Below are 13,525 nucleotides of genomic sequence, written 5' to 3'. Positions count from 1 at the left end.
TAGGCTCCGATTGACCAATTCTCACCTCACTTTAACCTCATAACACCTAAGAAGAAACCTGGTGTTCCATTTAATTAATGAATTGTACCTTCATAGTTTCACTATTTTCCTGAATGTGTTCTTTTTCTAGATGTTATATTTGTTCTCTCTGTCCTGTTTATTTTTCTGTCTTCATATTTGGGCTACTTTCCAATTCTGTCTTCATTCAGTTTTCCTGTACTCTATTTGTCTCTTATTGTATTGTAATGTATCTGTCCATCATACTTTACTATGGCTAATAGTTATAGGTTAAACATTGCTTTGCTAAATGATAAAGTTTTACGTCATCCAGTAAAAAGGCGGCACATCCTACATTACTTGTAATATTGACATTTGCTTTATACAAGTAACCTATATTGATGACAACATTTTGGCCTCCAGGACCAAATCCTGAGTGGGTAATATTGTTTTATCACCAGCAAAAGGTCGCAAAATGGTGGGGCGATCCTCTTTTCTTGGAAAAAGCAATTTACCATTTTAAACCTGCAATTCGGACTCAGACGGTCGTTATATTCATGTTCATACCCAAATTGACAAATATTCTCTTCACTTAGTTAATATCTATGCCCCAACTCATGATGATCCCCAATTTAGGAAATTAACATCATCTGAGATACTACCTACATGCACTGTCCCTATTATCATGGGAGGAGGTTTTAATATGATTTTGACCCACTTTTGGATAGAATTTCCACAGTAAACCTTTGCCCTACAAAATATTATACTCTAATTATAGCATTTATGTCAAATACAAAATTAGTGGAGCGCTGCAGACCTACACACCCTACTGATAAAGATTGTGCGTTGTTTCCTATGCACACCCTACATACTCATGTATAGATTATTTATTGTCGGCCCTAAATTTAACTCACACAAGCTCTAACCCCAGAATAGACCTTATCCCTACGTCAGACTATGTTTTAATTTCTTTTCCTCTAATTTTATCTGACAATCCTCAACCTACACACAATTGGAGAATGAACACCAATATTGCACTCTCTGATTCAAATCAACAAAATTGATTATCTTCTGCAAATTACTATTTCTACAAAAATAAAACTAAAGATACCGCCAGAATTATTCGTTGAGATGCTTTTAACACGTATATAAGAGGCACCACTATTTCTTTCTTATCAAATTACTATCATTACAATAACACATTTCCATAGCTGAAAAACATTTTATAACTTCCTTAGATATGCAACTTAAAATAAAATTACAAAATCTCTGCTACAAATACAATTCTCTGGTTAGTAAACAAATGGGTTGTTACGTTTGTAAAGAAAAAGTCAATTTACAATTTAAAGCTAATAAAGCTGGTCATTTTTGTGCTAACAACTTACGAATTAAAAAAGCAGTTAATCAGATCCATGCTTTTCATGACTCTACTGGACAACTAGTACTATCCATCACAGAGACAGCTAAAGAATTCCAACAGTTTTACTCAAATCTCTATAGCAAACCTCAGGATGCTTAAGATGCCACAACTGATCAATTTCTTCACCACTGCAATTTACCACCACTATCACACACTGACAGAAATTCCCTTGATGCCCCATTACCTATAGAGGATGTATACTCTGCAATCAAATCCTTAAATCCCCAAACATCACCAGGACCTGGTGGTATTCCAGTGGAATTCTACCAAACTTTCACTGGTCAATTATCTCCGGTGCTTTTGTCTTCATTACGGGAGTTTGCTGCCAATTCTTCTGTTGAAAGATCTTTTAAATATGTTACATTTATTGTTCTCTTAAACCAGACAAATACTACAAACTACTTCCAAACTGACATCCAATTTTACTTATTAACCAAGACTGTAGAATATATGTCAAGATTATTGCAACTAGATTGTCTCCTATACTAAATATTATCATTCAATAGGACCAAAAAGGTTTTATGAAAGAAAGGCTATCATTTCACAACACTAGACTTGTCTGTCACACTATTGCTTCCCTACATAACATTAAATATCCTATTGTACTGCTAGCATTAGATGCTGAGAAAGCATTTGAAATAAATAATAGGAAGTTTTTGTTCAAAACTATTAAAATGTTTTGTTTTGGTACCACATTTATTTTAATGGTTAGTACATTATATTCTTCTCCCAGGGCAATTATATGTGTTAATGGAGTAACTCTACATATTTCCTTTTTATATAAAGGCACAGACAAGGTTATCCTTTGACCCCCTATTATGTTGTATTAGCTATCGAACCTTCAATATATAACCTTCATAACTCAGCAGAATATTTAGGTTTTACAATTCATAAAACAACCAATAAAATTGATGCTTATGCAAATGATATTCTACTATATATTAACGACCCTATCATCTCAATAGCCATTATACTTGAACGTTTTATACATTGAACATTAATAAGACTGAATTTCTCCCTCTAAATGTTTATTGTACAGCTGGCATGTTAATCAGCACCAACATCATATGGAACTCATTGGGCTCAAGTATTTAGGAATGTATTTTCGAAATTCAATAAGGGTACTATCAATAAGAATTGTAAAAAACGAAACTCCAAAATTTCACAGAAATCAGACAAATGGTCATCTTTGCAATTGTACTGGTAGGACAAGCTTGAAGCTATTACAATGGTAATAACCCCACAAATATTATATATACCGACAATGTTATCTGTGTAATTTCCAGTAACTTAAAAAAAATATTAATAACATTCTCACTTAATTCCTTTGGAATAATAAACCCTTGGGGGTCCAGTATGAAATATTACAATTCTCTACAATGGAAGGAGGTTCTTGGTATTCCTAAACTTTAGAAATATCACCTCTCCTTTTTAACTGAACAGAACTCTAATTCACAAATGGGTTCTTATAGAGAGGAATATTTCTGCACCTTTCCCTTTACCAGCAATTGTTGTTTGAAATGTAAAATATTTTCATACTGTAGAAATTGCATAAACCGAAAACATAGCACGACAATAGACATCAACAGAAAACACACAGCTATACGTGGTGAAAGAACAGTTTAGGCCCAAATATTGCACTGACAAGAATAAGGTGAAAAGTTTACTTGTAGGCCAAATTGAATAGATAACTTGAAAGGGTTTCAGTTACAGGCCAACTCTGTGTAGCAAGCATAAAAATATTTATGAGTTTAGTACACGGGATCGCCAGCACACACTTCATGCTTCCAAAGAGATTGTAACCTGATTAGACAATGGGTGCAGGAAATCAAATGAGCTTAGACCACACTCAACTGAAATCACATTTACCACAAATACACATGCATTCATGAGTAGAGGAATGTTTCATTTGCTAAGCATTGTTGGAAGTGCAATAAAGAATGTGTAAAGGATTAGGTCTGACTTTGAGGTTATGGGGTCACAGGTCTGCAATCTGTGACCTGCAAGTTAATTATTATTTGCTGTTTTGTAATAAAGCATTGGGTAAATTGTGTATAAAAAAGAGCTGTATGTGAAGCAGCAATTTGAAAGAGATCGACAGCCTCCCTGTGTGCAGGGAAGGTTTGTCTACCTGTCGAAACAGTACATAACTTTCTTTGCATTGCCAAGAAGAGTCTGTGTCTTTCCTTATTTTAAAGGTTTTGGTCACCCCGCAACACAATCCTTACAACGGACCTTCGAAAACTCAGACCACACTCCCCAATTCTCAATGCAACAAAACTTAAATTAGCTTCTGCCAACAACCAATTTAACAGCAAGATTGTATCCTCTACAAAAGTATCTATATAATTCTTCAATAAAACATACACCATTATCCGATTGAGATAAATGGATAGATGCAGTAGTATTTTACATTTCTGACATTTGTCACAGGAATATGTTTCTGTCCTTCTCAGATATACAAGTTAAATTCCACCTTCCTACTTCTCATTATCGTAAATATGTTATATTATGCAATGCAATATTAAATGCTTTTAACTCCTCTGTTCCTCACCCTCACTTCTCGGATACAAAACTATTCTTTAATATACATAGCTTTGGTCTGATTGCCTCTAAAAATATAAGAAAGTTATGTTTAATAACTCTTCTCATCTACTGAAATTGTATGAATTTTGTAATCCTATTTTGATACTAAGTATACCCCACTACAAATGAAAACAATTGGCCTTGTAATATTTTTAGCTAGCCACCCGCCTCTATTTGTCAATTGAAATCATTTATGTTAAATAATAGCTATAGGTCTCCTGTCAAACTATATGATTCATATTTATGTGACAATTCAGATTGTAAGCATTGTACCCTGGAACCGGGTACTTTGAAATATATGCTCTTCGAATGTCTGATTATTTTTTTATTTTTTTTATGCCTGAGTTAAAATCGCTTTCATCTTCCACATTAGTGTTCCCCTAACCTTTTAAATTGTTGTTAGTAAGTCCGCCACCCTACCTCTTTCTTTAACATATATTAAATCAATTACCATACATTGGAAATCTGCTCACCTCTTATCAGTTCAGGTTTGGAGGGACTGGATGTTATATTTATGGAAAGGGGTTGAATTTTCTTTTAGCCAGTTCAAAAAACCATCACCAATCAAATCAGTTATATGGAAGACCCTGGATGAATATATTTCTATTTGCTAATTGCAAATGTATTTTCCATCTAATTTTTTTACTCAATATTACATTAGTAGCTCCATATATACTTTTGTTTTATTTCAGGTTTCTACGCATGTTTTCAGTCACTTCTCTGTTATCATACGGTTATATATCATATATACTGAATTACTGTAACTCAAAAATGTTACTGATACTTTTTGTCTATTTCAATAACCTTGTACCTAATACAACTTAAAAAAAATCATTTGAACTTGCAGACTTGATGGTCTCTATTAATATCGTTCTCAAAGTTTGATCGTTACTTCCAGTTATCATTCATGAAGTCGGAGAGTCAAGAGAACCAAAAATGGCTAACAATGTGATTAAAAGTGCAAGATAAGCATTTATATGACTGAACGCTGAAGAAAACAGCACAGGCCAGACGGCCAAAAGGCTTTCTCTGCCACAATCCCATACCTTTCTCTTTCAGATAAAACCGCGTGGCTCTTTTCCAGTCAAAATCTGTAACTTCGCGTATTTTGCGACTGGTGAAACTCTCCATAATGTCGTGTAGATAAAGCACATGCTGTTAGAAAACAAAAGATAGCAACCTTTTATACTAGTCAATGCTCACACAAGACAGTGGCAAAAAATGGTCAGAGCTATCCTAGTAGCCCAAGTTCGCTCATAAGGTCTTTTCACACTTTCCTACACTGCAGCTAAATTTGTTTGACTGTAACAAATGTTAACTGCTGAATGCCACCTTTGCAATGCAGCTCAAACTTTGCAAAAATGAAAGAACCTATCATGTAATCAGTTCTGTGCATTTTAGCAACAACCATTATGCAGTTTGACATGTAAAACATATTGTGACATTTCTTTTCCCAGCTACATTAGAATTGCTGTGAAAATGTACAGTATTGTAACATTACTTGGACTACTGTACATTTAATGAATATAAAAGGAACAAAATAAAGCAGCTTTTCAATCATCAACACAGATTGAAATCGTCTGGCAAACATGAGAATTATTTCAACAGCACGGTATTTTATAACATTGTCTATGGAGTACTGTTTTTTGTTTAATTCTTTTTTACCGCATACATAGTATACACATTAACACATGTAACAGCCACATAAATTGTGGTACTTGATTATGACAGTATTTGACAAACATACATTGTGCTGAAGATTCAAAGAGCTTTCAATAAGCAATGTAGGACTAATAAAAACTATGTAATACCAAATAATAAGGACTAGAGGATATTTATCTTCAAATGGGGGAGCAACCAAATGGTGACAGTCCGCACCTATATTTAACAGGAGGGAAGGACCAGTAAGCGATGATACAGGGAAATAAACAAAGCTAGTTATATGCCACCAGTTACCACCGTGGGGAGTGTGTTTTGGGGGGGGGGGGGAAACGTCAAGTATTCTAGGCTACGGGTCCGGGGCTAGAGGGTGTCTCCATGGTTGGTGGAGTTGTGGGTGCCTCAGAAGGTGTGTCAGTGGGAGCTAAGGCCTCTTGGAAGTCTCACAGAGTAGCGGTCCAGCTAGTCGCCAGTGCGTTTTAGCGGAAGCCATGCTATTCTTCTCTGCACAATTAAAGACCTCCCACTCGGACCCAGGCATGTATGGAGTGCTCTCAAATGGGGATTGCAGGCGGCTGTGACAATCCCCATCCATGGATGATTAACCACTTGACAAGGAGCTGCCCCAGATCTATAAACCATGTGGTAGGGCCTGGTTTCTTGCCTCTGTGAGTGAGGCCCAACAAGCATGCCATCCAGGAATGGGGGACCGGCCTATATATGCAGTCTGCCAGTCAAGAGGTCATGCCTAACCAGTACTGATGTAGAGAAGGGCAGTCCCACAGCATGTGTATTAGGTCAGCGACAAACAGGGAACATCAGGGGCAAGCAGCGTCAGTGTGGTGATAATAGCGGTTTATGTTGGACAAACTAAGGGAGGGCATTGACACCTGCCTCCCCCAGGCCCTGGTCCTGTTAGACCTGTCCGCCGCGTTCGACACGGTAGATCATGACATTCTGTTGACCCATGTCGAGGCGGCGGGCATTGGGGGTACGGCCCATGCCTGGCTCCGGTCCTTTTTTAACGGACAGGGAGCAGGCCGTCCATCTGGCAGACTTTGCTGCCCCTCCTCATAGAGTGACCTGCGGCGTTCCCCAGGGCTTCTCCTTGTCTCCCCTGTTATTTAATTTATACATCTCACCCCTCATTTTTTCTTTACAGCAGATGGAGGTCTCGGTGTTCAATTACGCCGACGACCTCCAACTTATCTTTAACCTCTCCCACTCCCCCACCTCTGCCCAGAATTTCCAGAGGGTGATGCTTTTCATCCAAGATTGGATGAACTGCAACCACCTCAAACTGAACCCCGACAAAACCGAACTGGTTTTGACTGGGAGTGGTTGCAGTCTTTGGTCCCCTTCCTTCTGGCCCCACTCACTTGGTCCTCCTCCCCTCCCGGTTCCCAAGGTCAAAACCCTGGGCATCTTTATTAATTCCCAGCTTTCCCTTCACACGCAGGTTCACTCAGTGGTGTCTTCCTGTTTCTTTTCCCTTTCCACCATTCGTAAGGTTTCCCGTTTTTTTTCTGCTCCCGCCCTTAAGCTCATTCTCATGGCCATGGTGCTATCGTGCCTTGACTACGGGAATGTGGTCTATAATGGCACCCCAGACTACCTGATCCGCCGGCTTCAATTGATACAAAATCAGGCTGCCCGCCTGATTTACGGTCTCCCTAAATTTCACCATGCCACCCCTCTGTTGCAGTCTCTGCACTGGTTACCGGTGAAGGAGAGGGCTCTTTTCAAGTTGGGCTGCATCACTTATCAGGCTAGATCAGGGACTGCCCCCGCTTTCCTTTGTGAAGCTATATCATCTTATCTTCCGGCCAGAGAGCTCTGCTCCTCTCACCAGGCCCTCTTGTAAGTCCCCCGCTTCAGGAAGCAGAAGTCCGGGGGGACGAGATTTGCGGTGCTAGCTCCATCTTTTTGGAACTCGCTTCCTTTTGCCCTCAGAGCTTCAACCTCCTATCTGGAATTCCGTAAACACCTCAAGGCCTTCCTGTTCTCCAGATCCCTAGCAGTCTAGATTCCCTCTCTGCCTCTACTGGTTCACCGCCGTCTAGCGCCATGAAACCGTCTCGATATAAGTACGCTAAATAAATATTTTAAAATTCAAATTCAAATTCATGTTAGAAGGAGTGAGGTAGGCCCTGTAAAGTATGTAATGTTGAGTGATGCGGAAGCGTGCGTTACGTGGAATAAGTGCAGGATAATCTACTATGGCTCTCTTTGTCCGTGTAAGGGCAGCCCTGGTTCACTTCCCAGCGGCTGCGCAGTGGGGTTAGTGAGATGGCAGGGTGTGAACGCAGCGACTCAGCAAACCATCATGTCAGGTGTCAGCCTGTTCCAGTGACAAGGAGATAGTGGACTGTGAGATGCATTGAGTGTTCTTGTTGTTTGCCATCCCAGCACACATCAAGGTCTCCGATTATAGAATTGTAGAGGAGGAAGTGGCCATCTGAGATTAGGGTTTCAAATGATGTGACAGTACCATTTTGATAAAGAGCTTCAGTGTGTGGAGGCCTAGCTCATGCCAGGCAGTGAGTTCCCTTGCAGAGGTGACCTGGTATCCCCTATAGGTGGGAGGGCAGTGGCATATGGGTGGATTGCCTTGGTAAGAAAGAGACTACGTTTGAAACAGCGGTGTGCTACCCGTAATGTGGAGGGCGGGCAGCCATCTAGTACACGGATAGAATAGGTATAAAATATGAAGGTGGCTCCAGGCTGGGGAAGTTGTGGTGGTGTCTGACAGCTGAAGTCCTGACAGCCATTTAGACACCCATTGTAGTTAAGAAACCAAATAATGGTGTTCAAAGTTGGGGATCGCCAGTACACTTCAGAAGTCGATAACTGGAGTTTGTGGAGTGCCACTGTACATTTTGTGTTATGCCAGAGGATTTCTCTATTGAATTTATTGAGCATGCGAAAAAAGGATTTGGTCTATGAAGTAGATTTGTGGAATAGGTTTATGCAGGTCACATCTCGCTTTTGAGGTAAGTTTCCTGTCTCACAATTTTCTTTAAAAAAATCTACTGGTAGAACCTGTGTTGGAGAGAGCTTTCAAATTGTAACCTGATTCCTCTTTAACTGTTCCAAATGCGTATATCAGGGTCCACATACTAATGCCTTCCTGCTGAACAAATTGTGCTCATCCACAAGCTGCGTTGAACAAATTGAATACCTGTTTTAGCATCAGTTTTTCATAGACACCCAGACACCTGCTTCAAGAATGATACATTTTATATTTATCAGGAGCTTTCCTTAGTGCACATCAGTCTTGAATAGGAAACAGAACATTAATAAAAACTTATAGAGGGTGAATACCGAACGAAAGTACTTAACAGTGCGTGCATCTTGTATAAATTGCGATTCCTTGGCGCTTGTGAATGAATTGAAGAAATACTAAAGAAGCAGACCTAATTACGAATAGCCCAGTAATCCAGCTGTGGCTGATAGAACTGGCCGATATCATGACACTGAGGTCTACAATTATGAGTTGGCCCTTAAATCCAACAGGGCTGGTAAAATATGTTACAGGTCCCATTGGAATGACAAGGTAACAATGGATTTAGCATGGACCCAGTGCTTTTTGCTACACAGATTTCAACTGCCTCAAGCAGGTGAAATTACTGTGGTTCAATTGGCTATGACAGGTGGGAAGGCAGTTTGTGCTGAGGTGTAGTTAGAGGGAACATCTGCAGCTCCCTATGCTGCATTTAGTGGGTGATAGGGACCTGGTGCAGCCCTCACAGATCTGCTCTCAAGTTTGGACATGATGTCTAGTTTGAGAATTTACAGACCCAGTAATTCTGGGTTCAGGGACAATGGGCATGGTGGCCCTCACAGTGTCCATGATGGGATTTCGCTCCAGATTACTCATAATAAAGGACTTCGTCGGCATTGCTGCAAATCAAACTTGTTATTTGCAGTAGCAAGCACCTCAACAGTAAGAATTTAACTCATTGAACTATTCTATTGGTATGTAAGATCCATGTGTTTAGCATGCACAGAAAGTGTAGCTAGTCTGAGTAGAATGAGAAGTGGATTGCAGATTATTTAAAAGTTGTGGTTTGATAGTAGGTCGGTGGTTGAACTCAAATTTGTGGTTTGTCTGAGGACTCTGACATGAAACACACAGGCCACCTTGCTCCAGTGATGACACATATCCCTGAAATTAATTTGGTTTTCTCTCGAAGCCTGGATTTCTTGCATTAGGAACTGGAATGGTTGGATTTGTACAATGTTTCACAAGATGCTTCTAGGGATAAAATTGTTCACCTTTCCTACAAGCTGGAGCCAGTATTGGGATGGCTTGCCACTCCTTAAGATTTGTGAATAAAGGTAACTCTGAGATCTAATGAGGTTGAGGTATTTTTCTTTGATGGGTTGATGATGTTCAGGAGAATGCCTGTGAATGCCTGTGCACCAAGACAGTACATGTTTTAAGCTGTATAGTAAGAATTATGCCTTTGTGGAAGTGCAATAAAGGCAATGGTGGGTCATCCATCTTGTCATAGTTATCAGGGAAGTTTGAACTGGCAGTGTTTTATGACGTGCAAGTTTTTATATTTATGTCTTGTTTTTGGCCCAGTGATGCCTTATTCAGGTAGTGGTCTGCCCAATCAGTCTACGATAGATCTTTAAGCAGAGTGCGGAACGGAATTATGGGATTTCCAAATAGCATCAGATATGGAGGCCAAGTTACCGTTCATCTGAAGAAACTGACTTGGTTTTAGCCAATAAGAATTTGCGTGCATGTGTGTCCAGTGGCCAATGTCTGCACTGTGGCAGGGATGGGATGCACACACATATTGACTAAAATGAGGCCTCACAGGGGTCGTAGGTGGAGAAGTGTAATCCTATCAGAGATAATGTAGAATTGCATCATACTCAAGCATAGCAAGCACTCAAATATATTCTGTTGTATTTAATGTACTAAAAGGAGTGGAATTGCATACTGAAAGTATTCATTGAAAATTATGTGTCTAGAACGTGAATTAATAAAGTTATGTGACAATAATGTGATGGGAAAAATGAACATAAAATGACGTAGACTGAAACATTTAACTAAGATGTGTGCAACTACTATTTGACAAATTCATTTTTAAAAATGTTTCTATATTAGTTTATTAGGTTTTCTTCAACTCGATGGCTCACATTCAAAACAACAGGTATACATTTTGTTCACATCAGCCGAGGTGTGGACCAACATTGTTCAAATACATGTTAGCAATAACGTCTGTGTTCATAACCGTGAGGCGTCCACTATCTTCCATAGCCTTGTTTGGTGTGTCTGTTTGTATACATCATCCAGAACAAACCCAATGTTAGGAAACTCCCCCCGCCGCCTCCCCTCCCTCCCCCACATCCCAACATCACCCCCAGAACCCTCGCCCCTCTGCCTGGTCCATGTACCTAAGTAGTCATACGGGCCATTATGAGTCTCACACCCCTATATTGCCCCCCCCTCCACTGTGGGCGTCACAACAGAGCTAGCTTTGGTGACCTGGGAGGTCTGTCCCACTATCTCCTGCATCATCACTCCCCCTGCCATTAACACCTCAGGCAGTTTGGCATTGCATATGTCCCTCCTCCGCTAGGGCCCACTCTCGTAGATCCGTCCTCCATTTTTCCAGAAGCAGTCCCTGCTGAGCTAACCAGTGAATTGCTATACACCTCTTGGCTATAACTAGACCCAGGATCAGGAACCGCCTGCTTGTCTTGCGCTTTGGGTCCATGGGAATCAAGCCCAGAAGACAAGCACATGGATCTACAGCTATAGTCCAACCCATTATCCAGGTCAGATCCTTGAGAACCGCCGACCAATACATCTGGATCGTTTGACACGAGCACACCATATGCAGAAAATCTGCCGGGCCATAGCGACATCTGGGACAGTGAGGGTCTCTGGAGCGATCAATGTCATGCAGACTCCTAGGTGAGAGGTTTGTCATATGTATTATGTTGTACTGGTTCTGCTTAAAGCGATTGCTCACCCACACCTTCCGCACACTCCCGTGAATCTTTTCCCAATCTCGCGTCGTGCCCTCCTGTGGACACACCTGCTGACATTTTTCCTCTATTTTTAGGGGGCTGTTCTTTTTATCATCCCACAATGCCCTATAAAGGTGAGTGACACACTTTCTCCCTCCCGCCATAGCAATCATAGTAACTAGGGTTTGGGAGTGCTCCAGGGGCCTCCAGAAATGTGGGCCATAATTGCTATGCCGTTGCCACTATTTTTGCATATTGTAAGAACTGCCCTACTCCCAATTCAAAGGCGGTCACCGCCTCCTGATGAGTGACAAATTTACCATCCGGGTAGAGGTCAGACAACATCAGGCAGTCCCCGCCTTCCAGGCCTCTGTTGACATCACCTGGTCAACCTGAGCAAAGCGTGGCATCTGCCAGAAGTCTGCGTCCAGGGCGGAGGGTTGCTCCTTAATTATTCTACGGACCACTCGATCCCAAATTGCAGCCCCAGACGCACCAATGGCGGACCATGCACTGTGAGTCCCCAACCCACCATAAACAGTGCCAAGCTGAGTCTCTGTCCTAATCTGGCATGCCAGCAGGCGACCTGCCTTATCTCCTTCCGTATACCAGCGACGCCGACTCGCAGTTCTAACATATTTGCCTAGTGAGTCCCATAAGTCCCCTATCTGACGCCTTACGTCCTCCCACTCAGCCAACCTCTCACTATTCCTGGGAAGCTTCCTTTCTAGTGTAGCTAATCTTTCTTCCTGCTGCCGTAGATCCCGCTCCAACACTTTTTTAACCCCCACCTCCGTGGACATACAGATCCCCCTAACCGCCACCTTCACTGCGTCCCACTCAGCTCCCTAGTGCCAGCGGAGCCCCAGTTGACCTCCATATAATCGTTCAACCCATGTGCAATTGCGTCTTTATAGATCAGGTCATCAAAGGCTTCAGTATTGAGCCTCCAGAGTGGTACCTTAGATCTCGGTTGGGCTAGCGAATACGCAATTAGGAGCGGGGAATGATCGGATAAATAACGGGCTAGGTATCTGTCACCCAATATATTGCAGTCTTTTGAATGAAGTAATCTAGTCTGCTATAGGTGATGGCAGCAGGTGTGTAACACAAGTACACTCTACGACTAGGGTTACGGTGGCACCACACGTCCAGTAAGCTATAACTATGAAACATGTGACCCATCGTTCCTCTGACTTTAGGCTTGGCATCCAATTTTGGGGGGAATCGGTCGAGTTCCCCATCCAGGGCACAACTGAAGTCCCCCGCCACCACCAATTCTGTATCAGTACCCAGATCGATCCGCCCCAAAACTCGGCTCAAAATCCCCCCATCGTCACTGTTCGGGGCATACACATTTACAAGGCAGGTACTGCACCCATCTAGGGTCATCTTATTCTCCACCACCACAAACCTCCCATCCGGGTCCTGATGAACGCGTATCGCCTTAAATGGGACTCCCAGTGCCACCCAAATAAGCACACCCCTAGCAAACCCACAGTAGGATGTAGCAAAATCTGCCCCTCTCCACCTGCGCTGGACAAATTTTATGACAGTCCCTCCATAGGTGGGTTTCCTGGAGTAGAGCTATGCTAACACCATAGCGCCTAAGGTATGATACCACTCGGATCTGTTTCACCCTGTTATTGAGCCCCGAACTTTCCATGGAATCAGTTTGTAATTACGGTTATCGCCTGCCATGATTAAACAATTGTCCGTAGCACTGTCCCCTGCCCGTGATGTGGAGACCCCCCAGTAGTGTCATTGCTTACCCCCTCATGAGGAGGTTGTCTTCGATCTCCTGTGTGCCAACATGGACCCGACCCGGCAACAACCCCAACAAACCCCCAACGGAAAAGCCCAACTCCC

At 41.8% G+C, this 13,525-nt stretch overlaps 1 protein-coding gene across 1 annotated transcript in view; it reads right to left on the bottom strand.

Moving 5' to 3' along the window:
• LOC147707531 (dynein axonemal heavy chain 5-like) overlaps nucleotides 1-13,525 on the bottom strand; it is a 1,425,553-nt gene that overhangs the window by 787,767 nt on the left and 624,261 nt on the right. The window contains exon 40 of the mRNA XM_086925656.1: nucleotides 5,050-5,158. Within this exon, the coding sequence (XP_086781782.1) occupies nucleotides 5,050-5,158 (109 nt within the window). The remainder of the gene's footprint in view (nucleotides 1-5,049; nucleotides 5,159-13,525) is intronic.

Source organism: Lissotriton vulgaris, chromosome 6 (assembly GCF_964263255.1).
Source record: "Lissotriton vulgaris chromosome 6, aLisVul1.2, whole genome shotgun sequence".
Lineage (NCBI taxonomy): Eukaryota > Metazoa > Chordata > Amphibia > Caudata > Salamandridae > Lissotriton > Lissotriton vulgaris.
Note: the sequence above shows the minus strand (reverse complement) of the source record. Positions and strands in the feature narration are given on the sequence as shown.